Source organism: Choloepus didactylus, chromosome 5 (genome assembly GCF_015220235.1).
Source record: "Choloepus didactylus isolate mChoDid1 chromosome 5, mChoDid1.pri, whole genome shotgun sequence".
Taxonomy (NCBI): Eukaryota; Metazoa; Chordata; class Mammalia; order Pilosa; family Megalonychidae; genus Choloepus; species Choloepus didactylus.
In genome coordinates this window covers 145,917,801-145,942,807 of record NC_051311.1, presented here as the reverse complement: position 1 = coordinate 145,942,807, position 25,007 = coordinate 145,917,801, and the positions used below count along the sequence as shown (strand labels likewise).

Here is a 25,007-nt window from a genome sequence, read left to right as displayed (position 1 = left end):
TCTTTCTTTTTTTTTTTTTTTTTGGGGGGGGGGGGTCTGTCCTATACATTGTAGAATGCTGACTGCATCTCTGTCCTAGATGCTAGTAGCAACCCCCTCCCATACCAGTTGTGACAACCAAAAACCTCTCCAGACACTGACACATACATGTCCCTGGAGGGGTTGGGACTGGCATTCTCCAAATTCTCAATCTCCAAATACCCCAGCACTACAAGTCTCAGAGACAGATGATGACAATGACAATGAGAGCTAAAACACTTTTAGATCTCATGTGTGCCAGTACTTCACAAGCATTGATTATCTTTATAACTCTATGATAGAGATACCACTATCATAATTCCCATTTTAAGACAAAAACTTGGGCTCAAAGAGGTAAAATACTTTGCCCACTGTTACCAGGCTACTAAATGGTACAGCCAGTCTCTGGCACCAGGCAGCCAAACTCCAGACTCATGTTCTACTGCCTCTCCAAATACCCACTCTCATTTATCGATTATGCCTCTGCCCCCAAATTCCCAAGTACTTTCCTTATCTGGTTAACTAGGTTGGACCATATCTGACATGGGATAGTTTAGCAACATCTTCGTTAACTGTAATACCTAACAATTTTACTCAACACGAACTATAAGACAGATCCTGAGCTAAGCATTACATGCTTTCAAATTCTTTAGTCATCACAAAACTATATAAAGATTCTTTATCCAGTTTCATAGATGAGTAAGCAAAAGTTGTGAGACATCAGGTAACTTGTCAAGGACACATATCTCTAGCAAATAACAGAACTATATCTCAACCTGGCTGGCAAAGCTTAAACACAACACTTTACTACATAGACTTTAAGCAGGCCAAAGAAATAAGCTGACCTGCCTCTTTTTCCTGACCCTGAGTCAAGAATTAGAGCAGGCCCACAACTTTTACTGCAATAGCATGAAGTGCTTCAAGTGGGAAAAGTAAATGCCAAAGTAATTAAAAATTTAGAGGAAGTAGAAGAAAAAGTGCAAGTTCAACAGCTTAATCTCTTCTGATTAAGTATTCTTTATCTATCCTCAGCATCGAATCCTACCTCTATACCAGATTCAAATCACCAAATCTCATTAGCAGTTAGAGTAAAAAGAAAAAGAGAGCACCTCTGAAAAGACATAATGATAGATGTACATTTCTTCCAGTAATATTATTCTGATTCAGTGAACTTTTTTCTAAAGCAGTATTAGTCAAAACTTAAGTTCATATAAATGAGATATTAGTAGGCTATTGTTTTATTTTAGTGATTCTATTATCACATTATAGAAGTTACCAAAATGCCATTCAAGTAAGCCTCATACAATCAAGTTTATTTCCTCTAAGCAAAGTCAACCTACAAATCATTGTGTCTGGTATGACACTGACTGATATGGGATCTCTAAAAATACAAGCTGTTTTTTAATGACTGAGTAGTCCTTTTACTTGGTTGCAAAGTATAAAATACAGCATCTGGAAAATTTTAAGGAAGAAGTTTGAAAAATTCCTATTCTCCAGAACTTTTTCCTCAGAAGCACCCCAAAGGTGTAAATAAAGTGAATTCCAAACTTCTCTATGCTTCCCGATGTACCACATACCCTTAATCCAAGTCGTTGCAAACTTTTTTTTTCCAGAATACCTCTAATTGTAAGGAAAATAGCTGTTTAACTCTGGAAAAGTGTAGGGCATAGCTTAGCTTACGGCAGTCCACTAGAGCTCAAAATTTCTGTGAAATCTCTCATCACTGTGCCACTGATAAACTTGTTTTGGGACCAGGGGCAAATCACAAGTTCTATGGCAAATCACAAGTTCTGTGGCTCAGTGTCACCATCTATAAAATGAAGATAATAGTAGTCCCTACATCAGAGGGTTACTGAGAGGAATAAGTGATCTTAATAGAACCATGCTCTGACACAACCGATAAGTAATTACTATATGAATTAATAATGGGTAGTTGCAAAGAAAGGTATTTGCTTACCATTCATGTTTTCTCCTGGGTAGGGGGGTGGGGATGGGATGTGTGTGAAGACTCCAGGACAACTATTAAGATTAAGAGTCAAAGGTGAAGTAGACGGCAGCAAGAAAAAAATAAGTATTTGAGACTAGGGAACAGGGTAGAAGGGTGAAGACTGGCAGCATAATGACATTAAAGGGTATGGCTTCAAAATACAAATAAAAGGAATGTTGAAAGTAGTGAGGCTCTACCTGAGTTTGGGCATTAAATTGTTAATTTCTACTTACATTTAATAGAATAATTTTTACTTCCATACCAAACTACCAGGTATCTTGTAATTACAAGATTGAATAAAGCAGCCTTGTCCTAACACTGTCACAGTGACTTAGAAATGAAACCAATTCTTGATCATTGGCTTTACCAAAGAGACAGCAGTAGTGTAGTTAATATGAAATAATAGAGAACTGTAATCAATCTACTTAAATACAGAATTAATGCAAACAACATAAATCAAGTTGACCTCTGTATTCTTTAGGAAGCATTCAAGGACAACAAAGTGCAAAATGAGACTTCCTAGCTTAAGAAAAAAATTATTTAAGAAAATATAAACAGAATATCTAACTGTAACAATTTATATTCTTAACTGTGAACCATCTGTTGATTAATCCAAATTAATGTTTACTTTACATTTAATTTGGCTTTGAAATGTCCTGTCTATTATTCTGTAACAAATTCATTATTTCCTTATTTTACAGGACTTTATAAAAGGGGAAATTCTTGGATTTACAAGTTTTTTTTCTGTCCTTATTAAAACAAAATATTCTAATACTTATAATTTAAGGTGTTACATACTTTACAAAGATTGTAAAATAAAATGAGTAACCAACTAGTTTGTAATATTATGCATGTACATATAACATTATAAACAGATTAAAATAGCCCATAACCTTCTTATATCTGAGGATGAAAAACCCATTTACATTTCATCATCACTCAGGAATATTAATAAAATCTTCATGAAGTATTTGTTTATAAAGTTTCTTAGAAAGTCATACCAATAATTATTTATAATAGGACTTTCAAATTAGGTTTCCACAGGCCCTTTAGGATTTATAATATAAAGGCTCCAAGAAGTCCTGCAGTAAAGATACTTGCTTATCTTTGTTTAGCCCAGCATCTTCTCAGCTTTGCAGTCCTAGATCACCTAGATCATTTCCTCCAACCCCCTAAAGTATCAATTAACACCCAATACATGACACATACTCTGAGAATTGCTAATCTACTCTATACTGTACAATTCTTTGGTAAATTATTTTACCTTAATATATAGCTATAACTAACAAAGATACAAATAAGCTAATACTATGTAAATAATAGTATTATATTACTTAAGTGGAAAAATAATTCAAAGACAGCTTAAACCTTGAGATTTTTTTCATTTTTATATAGCACATAAATGCTTAACCACAGACATTCCTCCTCAGTTTATCATTAGTGGCTTGGAAAACCCATTACATTACACAAATTCGTAAGGTGGTAGTATTTTCAATATCATTTTGCTAAATTATGTCAAGTGTTAGAATATCAGAATTGGAATAAGTCTTTGAGACATAATCAAACTATTTCAAACATTAGAATACTAAGCCAAAGAGAAGTTAGCTTACTGGTGCCAAGAGCACAGCTAGTTAAATGGCAGATGAAATACCAAACACCACTGTTCAACTCCCAGTCCTGGACTGTGCTCTTCATGTATATAAGCTTCTAAATGAAGTCTCAGAGATTCTCTAGGGGTCTTACTCCGGATACCACTCCCATTAAAATCAACAAACAAACAACAAAATCCCACACATTTTGTATCAAAATTCAGTATACACACACATATATATATATTTATCTGTATGTAAGTATTATAATAACCATGTGTGTTAAATTTAAGTTTCATGAAACTCCTGCTACGTAAAATGCACTGTATTTTCCAATCTTTCGTATTCTTTTTCATTTTCTAAAATGATTCATCAAGTTGATTCAATGGTGCAGTTTAGGGAAAAAACCTGCCAAAGAACATCAAGGTTTCATTAAACTGAATAATCTCAATCGTCACATCCTGTAGCTTTCTCTATCCCAACAGCTATCCTCTGATGGAGTCATTACAATGGGGAGAAAACAAAGACAAATAAATTTATTCTGTGATTATTTATTGAGCTTCTGCTAAATGCTAGAACTGGAATATTTATGCCTTCAAAAAGTACCATTTATATAGCCCAGTTTAAATGGATAACTACACTTTTTTTCATCCTCATAGTACCAGAAAAATCTGTCTGCTTGGAAAGTTTTTTTCATGATTAATTATTCCAAAAATGAATTATCATAATTTCGCTGGTAAAACGTATCACTGATATAAAAAGACCTAGATGGAAGAAAATGTAGCAGGGAATAGAACTTCTCATTAAGAGGTAAGTATTTATCAAGTATCTCACTCAATACACATATGCTTAAAGAAATACTCCCTCCTTCTTAAAACATACAGTCCATATGGGAGAAAAAATATGCATATCCTAATAACTGCATTTCAAATTCACTTTTTTGTACTTTGAAAAGAAAAGGTAGATAATGTTAGAGTAAGACCTGGCTAGGTTAATCTGGAAGTTTTCCCATGATGGATATTACACTATTAAGTTTTATATATCTATATGCGCAAAGCCTGTACTGTGTCTGTAATCTCACTTATGCAGAATTAAAGAAGAAATACATGGACACATTTAAAGATTCTTTAGCCAGTAGAACCTATACATTCAATAAAGGATTAGTTACATAAACTATGGGACACCCATACAAAGAATACTATGTAGCTATTTTAAAACAACATACTTAGAATATGTAGTACAGTAACCTGGAAAGATGTTTATGATATTGAATGAAATATTATAATCTATCTGTACATTGCATTTTAAAATGTGTATATGGAAAGTAAAAAAGGACTAGAAACTCTACACAGCAAAATCTTAACAATGGCAAAGTTTTGCTTGTTTCTGCGTTTTAGTTTCTTGCATAAGAAGTAATCTGGACATAAGCTAGGATCTGGCAACCTTTCATAAATTATATATCAAGTTTCTGTAAGTTCTGTTGCTAAACTGAAAAGAAATAAAATCAACAGTCAAATACTGTTTATGAGTTCTGGGAGTCTCCCAATTATTGTATGAAATTCTACTTGATAATTTAATAAACATTCCCTCTTAAAAGTCAACGATTCTTGTGAATTCTATTAGTTTTTCATATTTTGGAAAAATGAGACTTTTGCTTTAATTCCTAATTATGGCCACCATTTACTAAGCAAGTGAGAGTTTTAATTTGTAGGGAAACAGAGCTAGTTTTGGAATATCATAGTGAAAGAAAGTGAAAGTTTTGTGGAAATAGCAGAGTGAAGGGCTCTATGATGCTAGACAACAGCTTAAGGCCATAGGCAGGGTAGGGGGTAAGTAAAGAAGAGATCAGGAAAGGAGATGGGCACATACAAAAGAAATGATTTTACTTGGATATCAAGTGGCTAGAAGAGAGGAGGCAAGATGGTGATTTATACTCGAACAGGGAGCTTATTCTAGACAGCAGTGCTAGGGAGTGACTTTTAAAAGCCCAAGTAGGTAATCTTTAAATAAACAGTTTGAACAAGATAACCCTAGGTTTCTTTCAAATGCTTACATTCTATAAATTTCATATATCAAAATTTATACCCTAAGGACCAGCAGTGGAATATGTGAATCACACTGGTAACTGTGTGAATCTCTCTTACCAGTATTTCTTTTAAAAAAAGTACATGAGTATGTATATTTACAACAGTCAGAGTAAAACAAAGAAATCAATTGTTGTTAGTGGTGTGAACTGGCTTAATAAAAAAGCTAGAAAAAAATTCCTAATTAATAATCAAAGACATGTATAAATTAAAATGTGGAACTTTTCTTCAGTACCAAAGTAGCAATGTTATTTTGTTTTATTTGGAATTTTAAAAAGATTTTCACTCAATATTGACAAGGATGTTAAACACGTAGTAACTGTATAAATTGGTGAAATATTTTCAATTCACATTATTCACCATGTCATCTACTTCTGGGCGTCAAGCACACAGGGTAAAACATTGTAATACTATTTTTAATTCTAAGAAAGCAATGGGGAGAAGGATACTTCCAGGTCCAAAAATGCAAGATAGGCTAAGTATACTATGATACATCCATAAAAAATATTATTATTCAGCCACTGAAAATTAGCTTAAAAAAATTGACATGGGAAATTGCTTACCATAATATTAGGTGAAGAAAGTATAGAGAAATCCTACAACTCAACAGTAAAAAAGACAACCCAATTTAAAAATGAGCAAAAGACATGAATTTCTCCAAAGAGGAAGTACAAATGGCCAAAAAGCACATGAAAAGACATTCATCTTCACTGGCTATTAGGGAAATGCAAATCAAAACAACAACGGGATTATCTCACACCCGCTAGAATGGCTGATATTAAACAAACAGGAAACTACAAGTGTTGGAGAGCATATGGAGAAATAGGAACACTTATTCACTACTGGTGGGAATGTAAAATGGTATAGCCACTGTGGAAGACAGTTTGGTGGGTCCTCAGAAAACTAAACCTAGAGTTGCCTTACGACCTGGCAATTCCACTACACGGGATATACTCAGAAGATCTGAAAACAGGGACATGAACAGACATTTGCACACCGATGTTCACAGCAACATTATTCACAATTGCTAAGAGATGGAAACAACCCAGGTGTCCATCAATTGATGAATAGATAAACAAAATGTGGTATATACATGTGACAGAATATTACTCAGTAGTAAGAAGGAATGAAGTTCTGAAGCATGTGACAATATGGATGAATCATGAGGACACTGTGCTGAGTGAAATAAGTCAGACATAAAAGGACAAATATTGTACGATTTCACTAATATGAACTAATTATAATATATAAATTCATTGTCTTAAAAATTTAGACTATAGCTTACCAGGAGATAGAATGAGGCTACAGAATGGGGAGTGGCTGCATAATATGTACAGCATTTTTAACTAGGTTGAACTTAAACATTTGAAAATGGGTAGAGAAGACAGTAGCACATTATTGTGAGTATAAGTAATAGTGCTGAATTGTAAGTAAAAATGGTTGAAAGGGGTTGTTTAAAATCATGTGGATCACACCCCCTTTATCTAGTGTATGGATGAGTGGAGGAATGGGGATAAAAACTAAAGGACAAATGGGGTGGGATGGGGGGATGATTTGGGTGTTCTTTTTTCACTTTTATTTTTTATTCTTGTTCTGGTTCTTTCCGATGTAAGGAAAATGTTCAGAGATAGATTGTGGTGATGAACGCATTAACTATGTTATCATACTGTGGACAGTGGATTGTATATCATGGATGATTGTATGGTGTGTGAATGTATTTCAATAAAACTGAATTTAATAAAAAAAAAATAAAAAAAAAAAAATCATGTATGTCACCGAAGGAAAGACAGAGGTTAAAACATGGGAATACATTACAATCAACTTTGTGGTAGATGATGTCTGTGATTAATACTACAAATATAAAATTAAGTTCTTTCATGAACTAGAACAAATGTACGACACTTTTACAAAGAATTAACAATAGAGTGGTACATGGGGGGAAAATGTACCTATTATAAACTATGGACTATAGTTAGTAGTATATTCTTTCATCAGTAGTAACAAATGTACCACACCAATACTAGGGACCAACAATAGTGAGGGATAACGGAAATGGGATGTTTTGGGTTTTATTTTTTATTTTTCTTTTTGGCGTAATGAAAACATTCTAAAATTGACTGTGGTGATGACTGCACAACTACGTGATGATACTGTGAGCCACTGACTGTATACTTTGAATGGATGATATGATGTGTGAATATATCTCAGTAAAATTGCATTAAAAATACCTAAGTACAACTAGCAGCTCTTTTAGAAAGCAGCCAAAATAAACGACAAATTTCAAATTTAAATACAACAGCAAGTTCCTGGTTTCAGGATTCTAATCTGTCCTATCAAGACAATAAGATGCCATCCTCATTAAGTCAGAATAACTCCTCTGTCTATATGCCACTTAAATGTATGCCATTACAGCATTTATTAAGTTAAATTGTAATTAGTAGTGTGTATTTCCCTGAAATGTCCTTTGAGGGCAGAAGTGGTGATTTCCATTTTTATATCACCAGCTTGGTCCATAATTTCTATATTACTACTGATCAGTATATGGCAGCTGATCATTCAATTAAATTCTATTCTCTGGATCAGGACCAGCATGCTATGAAGTTCTCATCTTTTATGTTATAGTGTAATTATTTCTACAATTAACACAATCAGCAATTTACAATCTTCTGTCACAAAAACTTGCATTAGTTAAAATGAACATTATAAATCATGCTTCTATTTGATTCTATGACATGCTTAATTAACTTATATTTATCATCTTCTTAGCTATGAGTTTAGGCAGTGTAAAAAGAGAAAACCCAAAGTCTAAAGCTTTCTTTTATGCTAAACATTTATCTATTTCTCTCTACTATTAGTAAATTTGGGGCCATCATAAAGTTCTCTAAACTCAGTCCATCAAATACATGTAAATGTAACCAATGGCAACTCTGCAACACTATACATACAGCAGATATCTTTAATTTTCAAGCTAAAATTTTTCCAGAATTTTGATCTCTGTTAGCCATTTTTTTCCTATGGCAGCACACAAAAATACAATTTTACCAATTCTCCTACCTTTTTAAGCATCAGAAAGTCAAATTATTTCTTCTATTCATGAACCAAGGATTTACTGAATACAGTTAAATATTTGTTTTAAACCCTGCAAAATTATTCAGCTCTTTTCTCCCACTTTTCTTCCTGAAAAGTCAATCCAGAAGCTATTATATGTAGGACTGAAAAAAATAAGTGTCCACGCGGGTGGAAGAGCCTGCAGGATGAGGAAAGTTTCGAAGGAAGCCTAGGAGAAGGCCTGGCATGAGGGGTCTGAGCCCAAACAGGATGAGGAGAACACAGGCATGAAAAGAGTGGCCTGGTACTGAATGTCAGAACATGAGAGAGGTGAGAAGGGCCTCTGCATCAGAGATAGGGAGGAAGGAACCTGGAAGAAGTGGCAGAAGGCCTATTATTCACAGAGGGATTGATTAAATAAGTATATATTAAGGATAATGATTTCTCACCATCAGAAGAAGTAAGTTGAAAATATGGAAAGGAAGAAAACTAGAATAGTCTCTGTGGTAACAGACTAAAATTGGAGATAATTTATGTGAACTCAGTGTTTTCAATATATATGGAAACAGCAATAAATATAAATGTAAGTGCATGTGGACACACATGCATTTGTTATTTTCTTTTTTCATGGTATATTGCAATTATGTAGAATACCCTTGAGGAAAGGAAACACTCAGAGAAGTATTTTGGGAGCAAGTGTTTCTGGGGAAAAATGTTGTATACTGTACTTGCAACTTTTGTTTACAATTGTTTCAAAATTTAAAATTAAAACATTATTTCAGGAGAGTAATCACTGTAAGTCAATGCCACACACCTCCAATTACACTTACTAATTTTTAAGGTAGATAACTCGTTTGAAAATCTAAGTACATAATCACTTCCCAGAAAATGAATACATGATAAATATCTCAATTATACTTCAGTAAGTTTAGAAAGACAATGAACCCACCCAGCACTACCCACTTGTCCTACCCCACAAAAAACTAGTTTGTGGTCTTCAATAGCTTAAGTCACTGCTTTAAATTCTCACTCTTATATAGTAAAATAGATCAAAAGGACTCAGAGGGAAATATGGAGAAATTATATGCTTTTTGTTTATGCAAAAACAAGGTTTGCAACTTTTACCAATACAAAGGTCTTTCATGGGGATAGGTTATACCTTTCTAATCTTTAAAACAATTCTGTGGTTCTGTAGTTCAAGTATGATATATCAACAAGTATGATATATGAACATAAAGCTAACTTCTCAACAAAATTTGTTGTGTACCAAATTATGTGATAATAGAAAACTTACTGTGTTGGGACAGAGTAAACCTGGTTCATAACACAAAAATCAGTCAATCTACAAATCCTCTAGACAGACAGATGTGCTAAGAGTACAAAGGAGAAGTTCTGATCTCCTTTTGTGCTGGCCTGTCCATAGTCACAGCTAGGAAGGAAGAGGTAGTATTACTAACTTATATTTAAAACTTTATTTCAGAAACATGTGATACAGCCATCCAGGAAAGGGATGGACCCACTTGACCTACAACAGTGTTTGACCTCCATGCCTGAGAATAGGGAAGACTTAGAACTTGCCAATTAAGGATCAAGAAATAGCAGCTTTCTTTGCCAAGAGGAAAACCACATACTAAATGAACCACCTGGGTGAGAATCGTATTTCCATCTGTAAAGAATTTGGGTTGACATATACTACTTACATTACTTTGTCTTTGTAGTCCAAGCACCTTTCTTTCCATTCAGTGCTCTGTTCTTTTAAAATTTGGTATTAATAGAGTATGTGACCTCTTCACTTCAGTCCCAAAGTCTAGTTAATTAAAGTCAACAAATGTTTCATCACTTTTATTTCAGTCCATCTACCCAATGAATCTTAAGTATATTCAATATCAAGAGAACAATTTCTCTATTCCTGAAAAACAGCAATCTACCTTTCCCTTTAATTTAACCTATATACTATGAAATTTATCTTCTGGGTCTCTGAAAATCTGTTAGAAAGGTGATTATGTTTTCCAACATCAGAATATCTTTAATTGTCTACTCTCAAAGACCACACTGGGAAAGAAGCAAAGAATAATTAAGAGTTGTAATTCCAGGATTTACATATACATATTAAAAATCATGCAGAATTACTTTTTTAAAACCTACTAAATGAAACCAGGATATTATCAAGATTTACATTTCTTATATTTGTCAATCCAAGTACTGACTGCCTTGTCAAAAATCTAAGACTACCCCAGTCTGTTATACTGTTTTATAAGCATATCATACTGTTTCATAATTATGTACCGTTACATTCTTCCCTCAAGCATCTAAAACAGTTAAAGCATCCATGGAATAAATGGTCTCACCTTCAAATATACCATAAATCTCTTCAAATTCAGGCAAAAAAAAAAAAAAGAAATATCTTCCTTTTTTCTTAAAGAATACTCTTACGTAGCAAAAACTTTTAAAAACACAGTTTATCATCATGTTGTGGGTCAAAAGCCAAGGTATCTAAACACTTTGATCCAATAATCCCAATTTAGGGACTAGAACCCAGTAAGTAATAATAATACCACTCTGACTCCCAGCATACATACATAAAATCCTGTGGTGTTTAAGGATCTCCATTGCCATGCTATGGTTTCAACAAACTTAATGTATATTAGAGTAGAAATAAATTACAGAAATTATGGTACATCTATCCACAGATTAGATTATGCAGCCATTAAACATAACTATTAAAATGTTGACTAAGATTTCCATGCAGAAAATTTTTACTGTAGCATTATAAGTCAAACATGACAAATCAGTGAAATGTCTAATAATAAAGCAAGACTTCTGGGAAGATGGCTGAGTAGGTGAGGCGGAATGGGCTTCTCCTCTGTGAAAGAAACTAAAGAGGGGCCAGAGGACACCCAGGATTGCAGTTTTAAAAGGTGTGGCCGGCTATAGAGGGTCCCTCACAGTACATGAAGGGGATGTGGTCAAAAGTGAGAGACAGCGACTCTAGGGACAGGGTGAGTTTGTTCTAGCCAGGACCACCTCCCAGGCAGCAGCAGCAGGACAGTCGCCAGGCAAAGGAGTGAACAGTGGCTCTCCACTCCAGTGCACCTACCTTGGCAGTTAGCGAGGGAGGTGATCCACCACAGCCAGCCAGCCGGGAGCACCCATGAGGGAATCCAGGAGGCAGCATTTGCTCTCCCTCGACAGAAGTCTGGGGTGTGCACCAGTGAGAGGCAGGGAAGGGAGAGGACGCCATACCGATGATCAGGAGCCCCTCCTACACCACAGAGGCTTGTGGGCGCAAGGCAGGCAGGGAGCCGGACACATTTGATCTGCAGGGTGCCCTTCAGCAAACTCCCTGCTTAACTGCCCAGGGCCCACGTTGCACCCCCAGCACAGGCAGCCCCTAGTGCACACAAAGAACCGATGCACTGACTGATTCCCCACTGGGTTTGGACCCTGCCCAGTGCACAGGAGAAGTTCTGGGAAGACTGACTTGAGAACGCCATCTGCTGGTAGACAGGGAAACTGCACTCCAGCAAGCTGTCGCTCTCCCAAATTATATACAAATGCTCAAATAATCCTGCATTTCCCAAAATAACCTCATCAAGAAAAGCAAATGCCCCAAAGCCAACAGAAAATCACAAAGCACTTGAAGAACATAGAAGATATGGGAAATGAACAAATTAAAAAGCTGGGAGACACAAAATTTGAAGCAATTAAAGAAGTACAAACAAATCTCCAAAACAATGTTTAACGAGATGGCTAAAGACATAAAGGAAATCAAGAAGAACCTAGAAGAGCATAAAAAAAGAATTTGAAAGAGTAAATAAAAAAATAGTAGATATTATGGAAATGAAAAACTGTAGATCAAATTAGAAACAAAACAGCAGATATGAAGGCAGAAGAAAGAACAGGTTAACAAGACAGGACAATCGAATGTGAACGCACAAAAGAACAGATTGTGAAAAAAATAAAAAAATTTGAAATGGATTTGAGAAATGATGGACAAAATGAAGCAAACAAATGTAAGAATCATTGGGGTCCCAGAAAGACAACAGAAGGGCAAAGGGGTGGGAAGAGTGTTTCAAGACATAGTTGGGGAAAATTTCCCAACCCTTCTAAACGACATAAATATACAAATCAAAGATGCCCAACAAACTCCAAATAGAATAAATCCAAATAAACCTACTCTGAGACACCTACTAATTAGATTGTCAAATGCTAAAGAGAAGGAGAAAGTTATGAAAGCAGCAAGAGAGAAGTGATTCACCATATACAAGGGAAACAACATAAGACTAACTACTCAGCAGGCACCATGGAGGCAAGAAGGCAGTGGTATGACATATTTAAGATTCTGAAACAGAAAAGTTGCCAGCCAAGAATTCTTTATCCAGCAAAGCTCTCCTTCAAAATTAAAGGAGAGTTTAAAATTTCCACAGACAAACAAATGCTGAGAGAATTGTTAACAAGAGACCTGCCCAGCAAGAAATACTAAAGGGAGCTCTACCAGCTGAGGAAAATAAAAGGAGAGAGAGGTCTGGAGAAAGGCACAGAACAGAAGACTCACCAACAAGAAATAACAATTATAAATGTTTATGCACCCAACCAAAGAGTTTCTAATTACTTGAGACAAACATTGGCTCAACTGAAGGGAGCAAAAGACACATCTACAATAAGAGTGGGAGACTTCAATACACCACTCTCTTCTATAGACAGAACAACTAGACAAAGGACCAATAAGGAAATTGAGAACCTAAACAATACGATTAATGAATTAGACTTAGCAGACATATATAGATCGTTACTTCCCAAAGAACCAGGATATACATTCTTCTCTAGTGCCCATGGAACATTCTCCAGGGTGGATGATATGCTAGAGCACAAAACAAGTCAATAAATTTAAAAAGACTGAAATTATTCAAAGCACATTCTCTGACCATAATGGAATACAACTAGAAATCAGTAACCACGAAAGAACCAGATCTTTCACAACTAACACACTCCTAAACAACCAGTGGGTCAAGGAAGAAATTGCAAGAGAAATAAGTAAATATCTTGAGACAAATAAAAACAAGAACACAACATACCAAAACGTGTGGGATGCAGCAAAGGCAGCACTGAGAGGGAAATTTATAGCTCTAAATGCATATATCTAAAAGCAAGATACAAGATTAATGCACATAAGTCAGTAATATTCCTATACACTACAAATGACCTAACTGAAGAGACACTCAAGAAAAAGATTCCATTCTCAATAGCAACTAAAAAAATCAAGTACCTAAGGAATAAACTTAACCAAGGATGTAAAAGACCTATACATAGAAAATTACATAACCTTACTAAAAGAAATAGAAGGGGAACTAAAAAGATAGAAAAATATTCCGTGTTCATGAATAGGAAGGCTAAATGTTGTAAGATGTCAATTCTACCCAAACTCATCTATATATTCAATGCAATTCATATCAAAATTCCAACAACCTACTTTTCAGACTTGGAAAAGCTAGTTATCAAATTTATTTGGAAGGGAAAGATGCCTCAAATTGCTTTTAAAAAGATTCTAAAAAAGATGTTTATCTCACACCCTGTACAAAAATTAACTCAAAGTGGATCAAAGATCTCAATACAAGAGACAGCACAATAAAACTCTTAGAAGATAATGTAGGGAAACATCCTCAGGACCTAGTAACAAGAGGTAGTTTCTAAGACTTTACACCCAAAGCACACGCAACAAAAGAAAAAATAGATAAATGGGAACTCCTCAAAATTAAAAGTTTCTGTGCCTCAAAAAACTTTGTTAGAAAGGCAAACAGATAGCCAACTCAATGAGAGAAAATATTTGGAAACCATATATCTGATAAGAGACTGATATCCCGAATATATAAAGAAATCCTACAACTCAACAGTAGTACAAACAGCCCAATTATAAAATGGGCGAAAGAAATGAAAAGGTATTTTTCCAAAGACGGCTAACAAAACACATGAAAAAATATTCATCTTCATTAGCTATTAGGGAAATGCAATTCAAAACCATGATGAAATACCATCTCACACCAAAAAGAATGGCTGCCATTAAACAAACAGGAAACAATAACTGCCGTGGAGAAGTAGAAACTCTTATTCATTGCTGGTGGGAATGTATACTGATTGGTACAGCCACTGTGGAAGACAGTTTGGTGGTTTCTCAGAAAACTAGATATCAAATTCCCCTATGATTTGGCAATTCCACTTCTTGCCAAAGAAGTGGAATTGCCAAAAATCAAAGAATGATTTAAAAAAAATAATAAAGCAATGGCTAAAATATGAGACAGCCAACCCTGGAAATACTATGCAGCTGTCAACATAAAATACTGAGGATAAAAAAAGCAAAATATTAGTGACAATTATTTCTTGCTGTCAGTGGTTTTTTTTCTTTATATTTTCCTTTATTTTCTAATTTTCTTGTACTTTGGGTGTTATGAAAAAGTCTCCTCTTCAGAGAGGCAGGTTTTCCCTGATGATTCTATCTAAATAGATCGCACTCTTGTTTGTTTCTTTCCTAGAAAATACACCAATCTGCAATTATTTTACTTATTTTTACTTGTTTTCCTGTCTCCCTAAATTAACATAATCATAACAGAATCTTCCTATACCAATAATACAACATAATTATTGTAATTAAAACTGTAATAATGTAGAATTCATGTAGGAAGTGACAGATCAGTGAACTAAACCAAAGGTTGAGAAAGAAAACCACATGAGCACTTTGGCTTTAGCCTCCTATGATTTGCAAACATGCTGTTGGATTCTGCCTAGAGTATGAAAAGCAGACCAATGTATTAGACACTTAGTAAGGTCACTATGTGTTAGGCAATGCAACTGTGTAGATGAAAAGATTTAGTCCCTGCACTCAACAATCCTATACAAAGATAGCTAATTAAGTAATAATGTTCAAGGTATACTGAAAAGAATAGACTAAGGATAGTAACATTCATTGTCCTTTATCCTTAGCTGAGGTCTTAACATCAACGAAGAGAAAAAAACAAAAGCTGTATTTCACAAAAAGACTGATGAGGAAAGCTAATAAATAAGATACAAATAACCTTTTGCTAAAAATCAACACCAGGTGACAATTTTTTTTTCAAGTGGAAAAATGCCACAGAGATCTAAATACCTGGCCTTGATCCCTTGACATTATTCTACTAAGTATATGTTCAAATAGTTATTCTTTAAAATTCTAATATCAGAAAATTTTTTGAAAATTGTTATTTCTTCTAATGGACCCAGGATGTTTTCTTACAAATTAAAAAAAAAAAAAAAAAAAAAAAAAAAAAAGAGGATATTATGCTTGTCCACAGTCACTGAAAATTACTAACATTATATACATAAAGATTTAGTATTTCTTTATAATGATGATGTTAACAAACCTATGAAAGAAAAGCAGGTATACTTTGTATTGTTCTTCATTTCTGACAACACTTGCATATGTATTTATCTAGGCTCACCTCTAATTGAAAGCAGTGATTTGCAAGCAAGGTATACTATACTTCTCAACCAAAATACAGGCAAGTTAATGAACTCTATCAGATATCAAATCTGTGAACTTTGTACCATGTTTTAACCATGTGGACTATTATAACACATGCAACTTTCAAACAGCTACAAATTGAACAGGGAATATATTCTTCCCTTCAATGAAGTGATATTTCATGGCTAAAACAATCAACCTAATTCAACACCAAAATAAAAATATCAGAAGCTGGACTTTAATTAGCAAAAATAATGGATACTACCCTTAAAGGCCCAGCAGTATGAATACCTTACTTAACTATCCATACAACATCAACTCAATTTCTTTACCAAGAATAGTTAATCCATTATCCTGCCTTTCATCTTCTTAAAACAAATAATGGAGAAATACAAAAGTTGCATCCATACTCAAAAGTTAGGTTCTAAAGTCAGCCTATATGAGAATATTATGAAAATATTAAACAGTCATATAAGATGACCAATATTACACATGTAAAGGTAAGATGTAGTATTCCTTCATATCTAATGATGATGTTACCAATTTACAGTCAAAGTAATTCTTGACAATCTCTTAAAATGGACTACAGACAGCATGAGATATTCGTAGAATAAAACACACAAGAAAAATGAGACAATTAAAGAACAAGGAGAGTCATATTTCATTCACTCCAGGGCCTAAACTCATTAAATGGAATTTCTAAGGTAATCAGTTGCATTATAATGATCCTCTAAAACCCCTCCCTTATTTTAAAATTCAGATCACAAAGATGAATATGTTTACATTAAATGTTCATATAATATGACTCTACTATGGTATTATCAGCCAGAGAACAAAATTATCTTGGAGTAATACAGTGCCAGACGCTATTTCCTTAGGTTGCAGCCTTTACCAACTGAACAGAAGAAATGAGCCTTTTATACTTTCTAGTGTTCTATTTCTCTCTCACCACTTCTCAGCTTTCACTTAATTTACAAATTTGCACCAACTTTAAAAAGAAGCAAAAAGAAAAAAAAAATTTTAAATAAAACCAATTGTGCCATCATGTTAAATTCAAAAATATATTCACATAAAATACTACACATGATCCCTAAGCTATTTGTGCTACTGTTTGCTTAAACCTATTCAGAGTTGATTAACAGTTTAAAACTTAAAACCAAATTCAATTTTAATAAGAAACCATATCTTACCTACTACCATAAGTGTGAATTCAAACCCTCTCTTCACAGATTTTCTGTATACTTGATTTGGGAGATTTGCAAATCCCACATAGCCTTCAAGGTTCTTCTGTTGCTAAAAAAAACAAAATCGGCCAGTTATTCGTATTATCAACAATACTCTTGTCACACATTTCAAAAATCCCTTCATAAACCTATTTTAGAAAATTATACAAACTTATTCATGTCAAATCAAACTTTTATAGTTTGTTTTATAAAAGCATTAATTAATTGCAGCAAACAGACAAAATGAACTGAGCATGAATTGATTAATAATATAGTTAATTATAAGACACCCCAGAGAATGAAATAAAAATTAAAGAAACCTGTCCCAAAGAAAAGATTTTAATTTGCAGAAAGATTTAATTTACAGTAAGATTCTGACCAAGTAAAACAACAATAAAGGACTCTTCTAATGAAAAAATTTCAAATCCCCTAAATAGTTTAAGATTCTTTTTTATTGGCCCTTTGAAATCAAAATGTTGAATTTAAAGATACTTCTTCTTTCATAAATTCTTGAAGGCTCTAATAATCAGTGTCAATCAGCAAATATTATATTCCGAGCTGTTACGGTAGGTTCAGTTGTATCACTTGAATGTTTTAGATGACCCTGCTGCTTTCATCTTCAGGGAAATCAGATTTATTCAGGTGTTAAAGTAAATTAAATTTCAGTTTCTGTATGGTTTCTGATTCTCTGATGACTTCAACATTAATTTCATTAGTAATTCAAAGAAACCTATTTCTACATTGGTACAGTTATAAAATAAGTCTTATTTTTAACTTACCCATTGGTGAGAAATACTGTCCATAGTTCAAACATCTTAGTGTAGAGTCTTACTGGTTTATTTTACTTAGAGGTAGGTCTTACTCATAGTGAAAATAAAATGGCAAATTATTCCTAAGAAGTACACATTTCTCTGAAGTTTTGCCACATTTAATTTCTCATTAAAAAAAAAAATTAAGGATATCAAAGCACTAATCCAATACATTTGTATTTAACAAAGAATATAAGTTTGCATTCCTCACTAGTATCACATACATAGCCAAATATTCCATCCACCACCTCTTTTTTCATTCGTATAAACTAATTTTTAACCCAAATGTTGAAAAGCTAAGTTGGTTAACCAATTAAATTGAAAAGTTAATTTAAAATACACTAATTAGGAGGCTGATCAGAATATAGTATTTTAAAGTCAAATATTTGAAAGTTTATTATGTGTAGAGCTAAAAATATGTATTAAATGTAAAGTTTCCTTGAAATACATTTCATTCAGTTGTAGATTAAATATAAGTTAACTTAGACTGCAGTAAGTATATGTGAATAAATTATGTAGCATACTCACAGCTACTTTGTAAAGAACACAAGTTCATCATTCCAGTGTTCCAGATTCCAACAGAACAGATCCACAGAGGAACAGTAAATGATGAATTCCAAGAATTGTACATGACACATTAAGTCCAAACAGGAGACACAAATCCATTGGAACACAGAAAAAGATAGAGGAAAAAATGAAAGTTACTTACATGTAACAAAACAAATCAGAGGTAAGTTAAAAATTAATTAAGGGCAGAATTTTTTCTGTACATGTCAAAGTAATGCTTTTTCGAGGGCTATAAGGCTAGTTGAGTTTTAATCCATTTGTCAGCAGCTCTTCTGCTAAAATAAAGAATAAAAGACCTCCCATCTTTTTATAAAAGCCAAGTACTATGTCCTGAGCCAGGAAATGGTAGAAAATTATCAAGTTTCAGGAACCAAGTACTAAATTCAAACTAGAAAAAAATGTAAACCTCATACAACTCTGCTTTTTTAATCACTAGATTTAAGATGATACAAATACAAAAGTTTTAGCTAAAATCTTTGTACAGTGCTGTATTTCAAGTTCTATTAAGTAAACTGAAGTTCTGAATTGGAAGAAAAGCAGACATGTGAAGACAGGAGACTAAAGGAAGCTAAAGATGGTAAGCAGTAACAGATGGAAAATGAGGTAGGTGTGTGCTGTGAAAACTCAAAGGCAGCTAATGAAGCATAGAGAAGAAAATACTCTTGGACAAACTGAAAAGTGTGTATGCCTTTATTCTATATTGACTTGAATCTCTGAGTTATAGCACAACCTACTTCAAATAATTTGAGGCAGCTAAGGCATTCCTATAATTTTACAGTTAAAGTAATTAGAATTTAATAAATGAAAATCCAGTTTTTTTTTAAATTAGAGAAGTTGTAGGTTTACAGAAAAGTCATGCAGAAATAAAGAGTTCCCATATAACATTTGTCAGCAGCTCCCCTCCCCCAGTCTTCCCTATTGTTAACACTATGCATTAGTATGGTACCTTTGTTAAAATTGATGAAAGAATATCGTAATTGTACCCTTAACTATAGTCCATAGTTCACATTAGGATTCACTGTATTACACAGTCCTATGCTTGTTTTTTAATTTTTATTCTAGTAACACATATACAACATAAAATTTTCCCTTTTAACCACATTCAAATATATAATTCAGTGGTATTACATTCACAATGTTTTACTACCATCACCACCATCTGTTACCAAAACTTGGTCGGTTTATTATAAAATTATTTTTCCCATGACAGAACCTTCCAGTGACTCCCCACTGCCCTCAAAAGTAAAAGCCAGAATCCTTATAGTGGACTACAGTGGTTCTCAATCTTAGCTGCTCCTCAGAATCACCTGGAAAGCTTTTATAACATCCTAATGCCCTGCCTGTACCCCAGACCAAATGAATGAATCTCTTTGGGATTGGAACCCATCCCATCAGTATTTTGGAAAGCTCTTCAGGTAATTCTAATGTACTGCTAACACTGGGAGCCACTGGCCTATAAGGTCCTGCAAGATCTGGATCCTCTGTCACTTCTGGCCTCATCGCTTACCCCTCTTTTTCCCGCCCTTGCTCACTTCTCTTCCAGCCACATTGCTACTACTACACAATGGTCCCCTAGCGACTCCTCAAGCACACCAGGCATATTTTCACCATGTGATTTCTGCATGTAACTGCTCTCTCGGCCTGGAACTGACTGTTCAAATGTCACTTTCTCAGAGATGCTTATCGTGATCACCCAATTTACAATTACAACCCCAACCCTTGGCCTAGCACTTTCCTGCTGTATTTTCTCCTTAGCACTTATCGCAGTCTAACATACATTTTACACATCTTGTTTATTGCAAACTCCACTTCCCCTCCACTCCCCTCTACAACTACAAGTTCCATCAAGGTAAGGATTAAATGAATTCCATAAATTGTGGCATCAAAATGAGCAAGTCATCTGGAGGATTTGAAAGTTTCAAAGAAAATGACATTTTAGTTGCCTCTTCAAGAAAGTCACCAGATAGAAGGTATAACAGAAAACACCTTAGAGTCTGTCCATTCATTGATTTATCCTTAACTCCTAGTACAAGTTCATGGCACATAATAGGATTTCAAGATTGTATTAAGAACAGGGACAATGCATTCCAGGCAAAAGGGTGGGCCTTAAAGTGGGGATCAATTTGGTACTTTTCAGGAATGAAGAGAAGGTAACTTGAACTACAGTGAAGTAAGGTAGTGGACAAGGGGATGAATGGTAGGAAATGAGGTCAAGGAAGCAGGCAAGGGCCAGATCATCTGGGACTCAGCCAAAGTAAGGAGTCTAGATGTTATTTTAGGCATGAAGGAAAGCACTGGAGGGTTTTACACAGGCAAATGACCTGACCTGATTTGCACTTTAAAGATAGCTCTCACTGCTAAGAGAAAGAAGGAGAATAAGAAAACTATTAAGGAGGCTACTGCAATAGTTTAGGAAAGAAAGGGTATTTTGAACTAAGATGGTATGGAGGCAGTGAAATATCGATGAGAAGGATTCGTATGTTTTGAAGGCAGGGTTGACAGGATATTAATGTGATAGGTGAGGGAAAAACGGACCCAAGATAACTCCTACATTTTTGGCATGAACAACTGAATGGCTAGTGCTGTCTCTTAAAGAAAGAGGGAATGATGGGGGAGGAAAAGATTAAATGGTATGGGTCCAAATCGCCAAAATCAAAAACAGAATTAAGTTAAATTTTAGGTGCCTGGTATATATTCAAGAAGAGATGCCTAGTAGATAGTTAAATACACAAGTCCAGAAATTCCAGGGTTGATTAGTGGTGAAAATATATAGATTTAGGAATCATAAGCATATAGACAGTATTGGAAAGAGGTTGGATTTCCAGGGAAAGACTGTAGATAAAGAGAAGGAGGTCCAAAGAAAGCCTTGGAGCACTCCAACATTGAGAAATTGGGCAGAGAAAGAGACAGTAAGGGAGGAAAAAAAACAGACAAGCCAGGGAGTTGGGAAGAAAACCAGGACTGTCTCAAGGAAGGAGTGGTCCCTCAACTGTATTGGATGCTACTTGAGAAGTCAAATGAAATAACAGAGAAGTGACTACAAAATTTGGAAATAAGATTACTGGTAACTTCGACAAGAGCAGTCTCAGTAAACAGTGAGGAAGAAGGGTGATTAGGTGGAGAATGAACAATTCTTTTCAAATAACTATTATGACATCAATTATCAGTTTATACTCCAGTCTCTCCCATATGACTGATTTCCCAATGGGAAGGAACTATGTTGTACTGATCTCTATAGTTCTAGCAAAATACTAATACTCAAAAAAGTAAATACCCAAAAGAGCTGAATGACTGAAATACTCTTTGAGGAAAATTTCTTCTGAGGAAGAAACTTTGTCCAAAGACAAAAGTCTGTTAAAAAGATTGGGTTGGCTACTGCCACAAAATGAATTATCCCAGAATATGTATAAATGTGTCTGAGCATATACAAAAATACAAATCTGAAGCAACTTGGCCCCAAAATACTATTTAGAGAATATACTAACAACATAACATTCAGTGACTAAAACATAAAGACTTTTCACATTTCTTATCTATGGTTATTTCCTTACCCCAAATTCTAAAATCAACCAGTCTGCAATTCAGATGAATTAACCCACCCACTGATTCTTTTTCTGCACAAATATGATGTGCACAGTACCATCTGTGAAATATGATATCTGGATAAGGAAACATTATTTATAGATGGAGGAGATATGAGTATGACATTTATAAGCATGTGAATATAGATAAAAGCATATTCACCCAGGCTTCTACCAAAATACTCTACTTCTTCAGGGTATTCCTTGATTTCAAACGTCAGTAACATAAAGAAAGAATTGATTATCAAATAATGTTATCTAAAAGCGTAATATTTACAAAATCCATTTTAGTTACTTTGTCAAATTCATTTTTAAGAAAATCAAACTACAGCTCTGTTGATTGATGTTTCAATGCCTGTGGAGAAGTCAACTTAATCACAGTATCCAGAAACTTCACTGTTGAATGTATCTAACCTATATCTAGAAACCAACTATATCCAAAAAGTAAAATGCTTCAAATAGGTTCCCACAGATAATTATTGAAACCTGTTCTAACAGACAGATTACTGGAACCCTTAAGAATTTTTTATGATCTCTTTGTTCCTATTTCAAAGAAAAAAGTTACAAAATCTTGGTATCTAAAATAGTACTATCATTTTTAAAAGCCTGAATATTATTATTTGCTACAAAAGAATTTTCCAATAGAGAAATAAAACAACTTATTTTGAAAACTGCTAAATATATTTTTAACAGATTTAACAGCTCAGAGCCAAATGGCCAAAAAATACATGAAAAAATGTTCAGCTTCACTAGCTATTAGGGAGATGTAAATTAGGACCACAATGAGATATCATCTCACACCAATTAGATTGGCTGCCATTAAACAAACAGGAAACTACAAATGCTGGAGAGGATGTGAAGAAATTGTAACTCTTATTCATTGCTGGTGGGACTGTATAATGGTACAGCCACTCTGGAAGACAGTCTGACAGTTCTTTAGAAAACTAGATATAGAGTTGCCCTTCAATCCAGCGATTGCACTTCTCGGTATATACCCGGAAGATCGGAAAGCAGTGACACAAACAGATATCTGCACACCAATGTTCATAGCAGCAATATTCACAATTGCCAAGAGATAGAAACAACCCAAATGTCCTTCAACAGAAGAGTGGACAAACAAAATGTGGTATATACACATGACGCAATACTAAGTGGCAGTAAGAAGGAACGATGTCTTCAAACATATGACAACATCGATAAACCTTGAAGACAATGCTGAGTGAAATAAGCCAGGCACAAAAAGAGAAATATTGTATGTTACTAGTAATATGAACACTGTGAACAATGTAAAATAAATGGTTTATATTGTAGAATGTAGGGGACCTAGCAATAGACAGCAAATAATGAAGGGGGAATGATAATCTAAAAAGAACAGATAAGTTATGGAGGGTAAACAATGATCTGGGAATGTTCAGGAACTACTATGGTTTGTAATTTCTGGGGGGTATGGTAGGAACAAGTGTACAGAGATGTAGTTATTTTAGGTTATTTGTTTTTCTTATTCCTTTGTTGGGTTATAGTCTGTTTATCTTCTTGGGGTAGGGTAGGAACATGTTGGAAGCAATGTAGTTATTTTAGGTTGTTTTTTCTTATTCCTTTGTTTTGGTTTTGTTTGAAATGTTGCTATTTTTATTGTTTTTACTTAATTTTTTGATAAGGTTAAAAAAAACACTGAGTGTCAAAAAAAAGTAAATGAACAATGGTGGGAGGAGGGGAATGGAATGTTTTGGATGTTTTTTTAATTCTTATTTTTATTTTATTTTTTGGAGTAATGAAAGTGTGCAAAGATTGTGGTGATCAGTGCACAACTATGAACAACTGATAGTACACAATGAACGACTGTATGTTATGTGACTATATCTCAATAAAAATGCAATTAAAAAAAAAGGATTTATAATTAAAACTGTCACAGAAAGGACCTAAGAAAATTCTCTCCATTAAAATCGAGAAAACCAATTTTTAAAATCAACTTTTCCAGAACTCTAGAAATTAACAAAAGGCTTGCAGCAATCTGTGGTGAGCTTACTCAAGAACAGCTGGGAATCTCTGTAAAAACAGTGACCTTTGTTGCATTTTAATTGGCCTTTTTTGCATTCCCCATATGCCCACACCTAGCTCCACAGCAGCACTGAAAACCAGCAGCCTGACAGCAACTGGAGGGATTGGAACACACTTGAAGCTCCTTCAAAGCCCCATTCCCAAGTAACTGTCATTATATGACCTGCCTGGTGATACCCTGGAAAACCATACTAGCAAAGTTAAACTTATTTCATGTGAACTGATGCTCACCCAGGGCAACAACCCTTTTCCTCAGGTGAGTGTGTCATAAACAATTACAGAACTAAATAGTGGTGATGTTCACAATATTGGGAATGTACTAAATATCACTAATAATATATTTTTAATTCTATGTATTTTATCACAATTAAAACAATCACCACAACAATTAGAGGCAACTGTTTGACATCACAGCTGCCTCAAGTGGTAGATAACAGTTTCGGCAAGCAATAGGCTAACCAAAAAGCTTAAAAGGAAAAGATGAGGAATGAGATGTTCATAGGGGGTTTTAATAAGCTCAAAAATATTTCTGGGAAAACAGAAGGCCAAGT

General features: G+C 34.4%; 1 protein-coding gene across 4 annotated transcripts in view; it reads right to left on the bottom strand.

Moving 5' to 3' along the window:
- Positions 1–25,007, bottom strand: part of SEPTIN7 (septin 7) — a 110,194-nt gene that overhangs the window by 63,497 nt on the left and 21,690 nt on the right. For 3 of the 4 annotated variants that reach the window (XM_037837068.1, XM_037837067.1, XM_037837070.1), the window contains one exon: positions 17,409–17,511. In XM_037837068.1, coding sequence (XP_037692996.1) covers positions 17,409–17,511 — 103 coding nt within the window. Of the gene's footprint in view, positions 1–17,408; positions 17,512–18,220; positions 18,312–25,007 lie in introns of those variants that run through there. The other variant, XM_037837069.1, reaches the window with a different exon arrangement.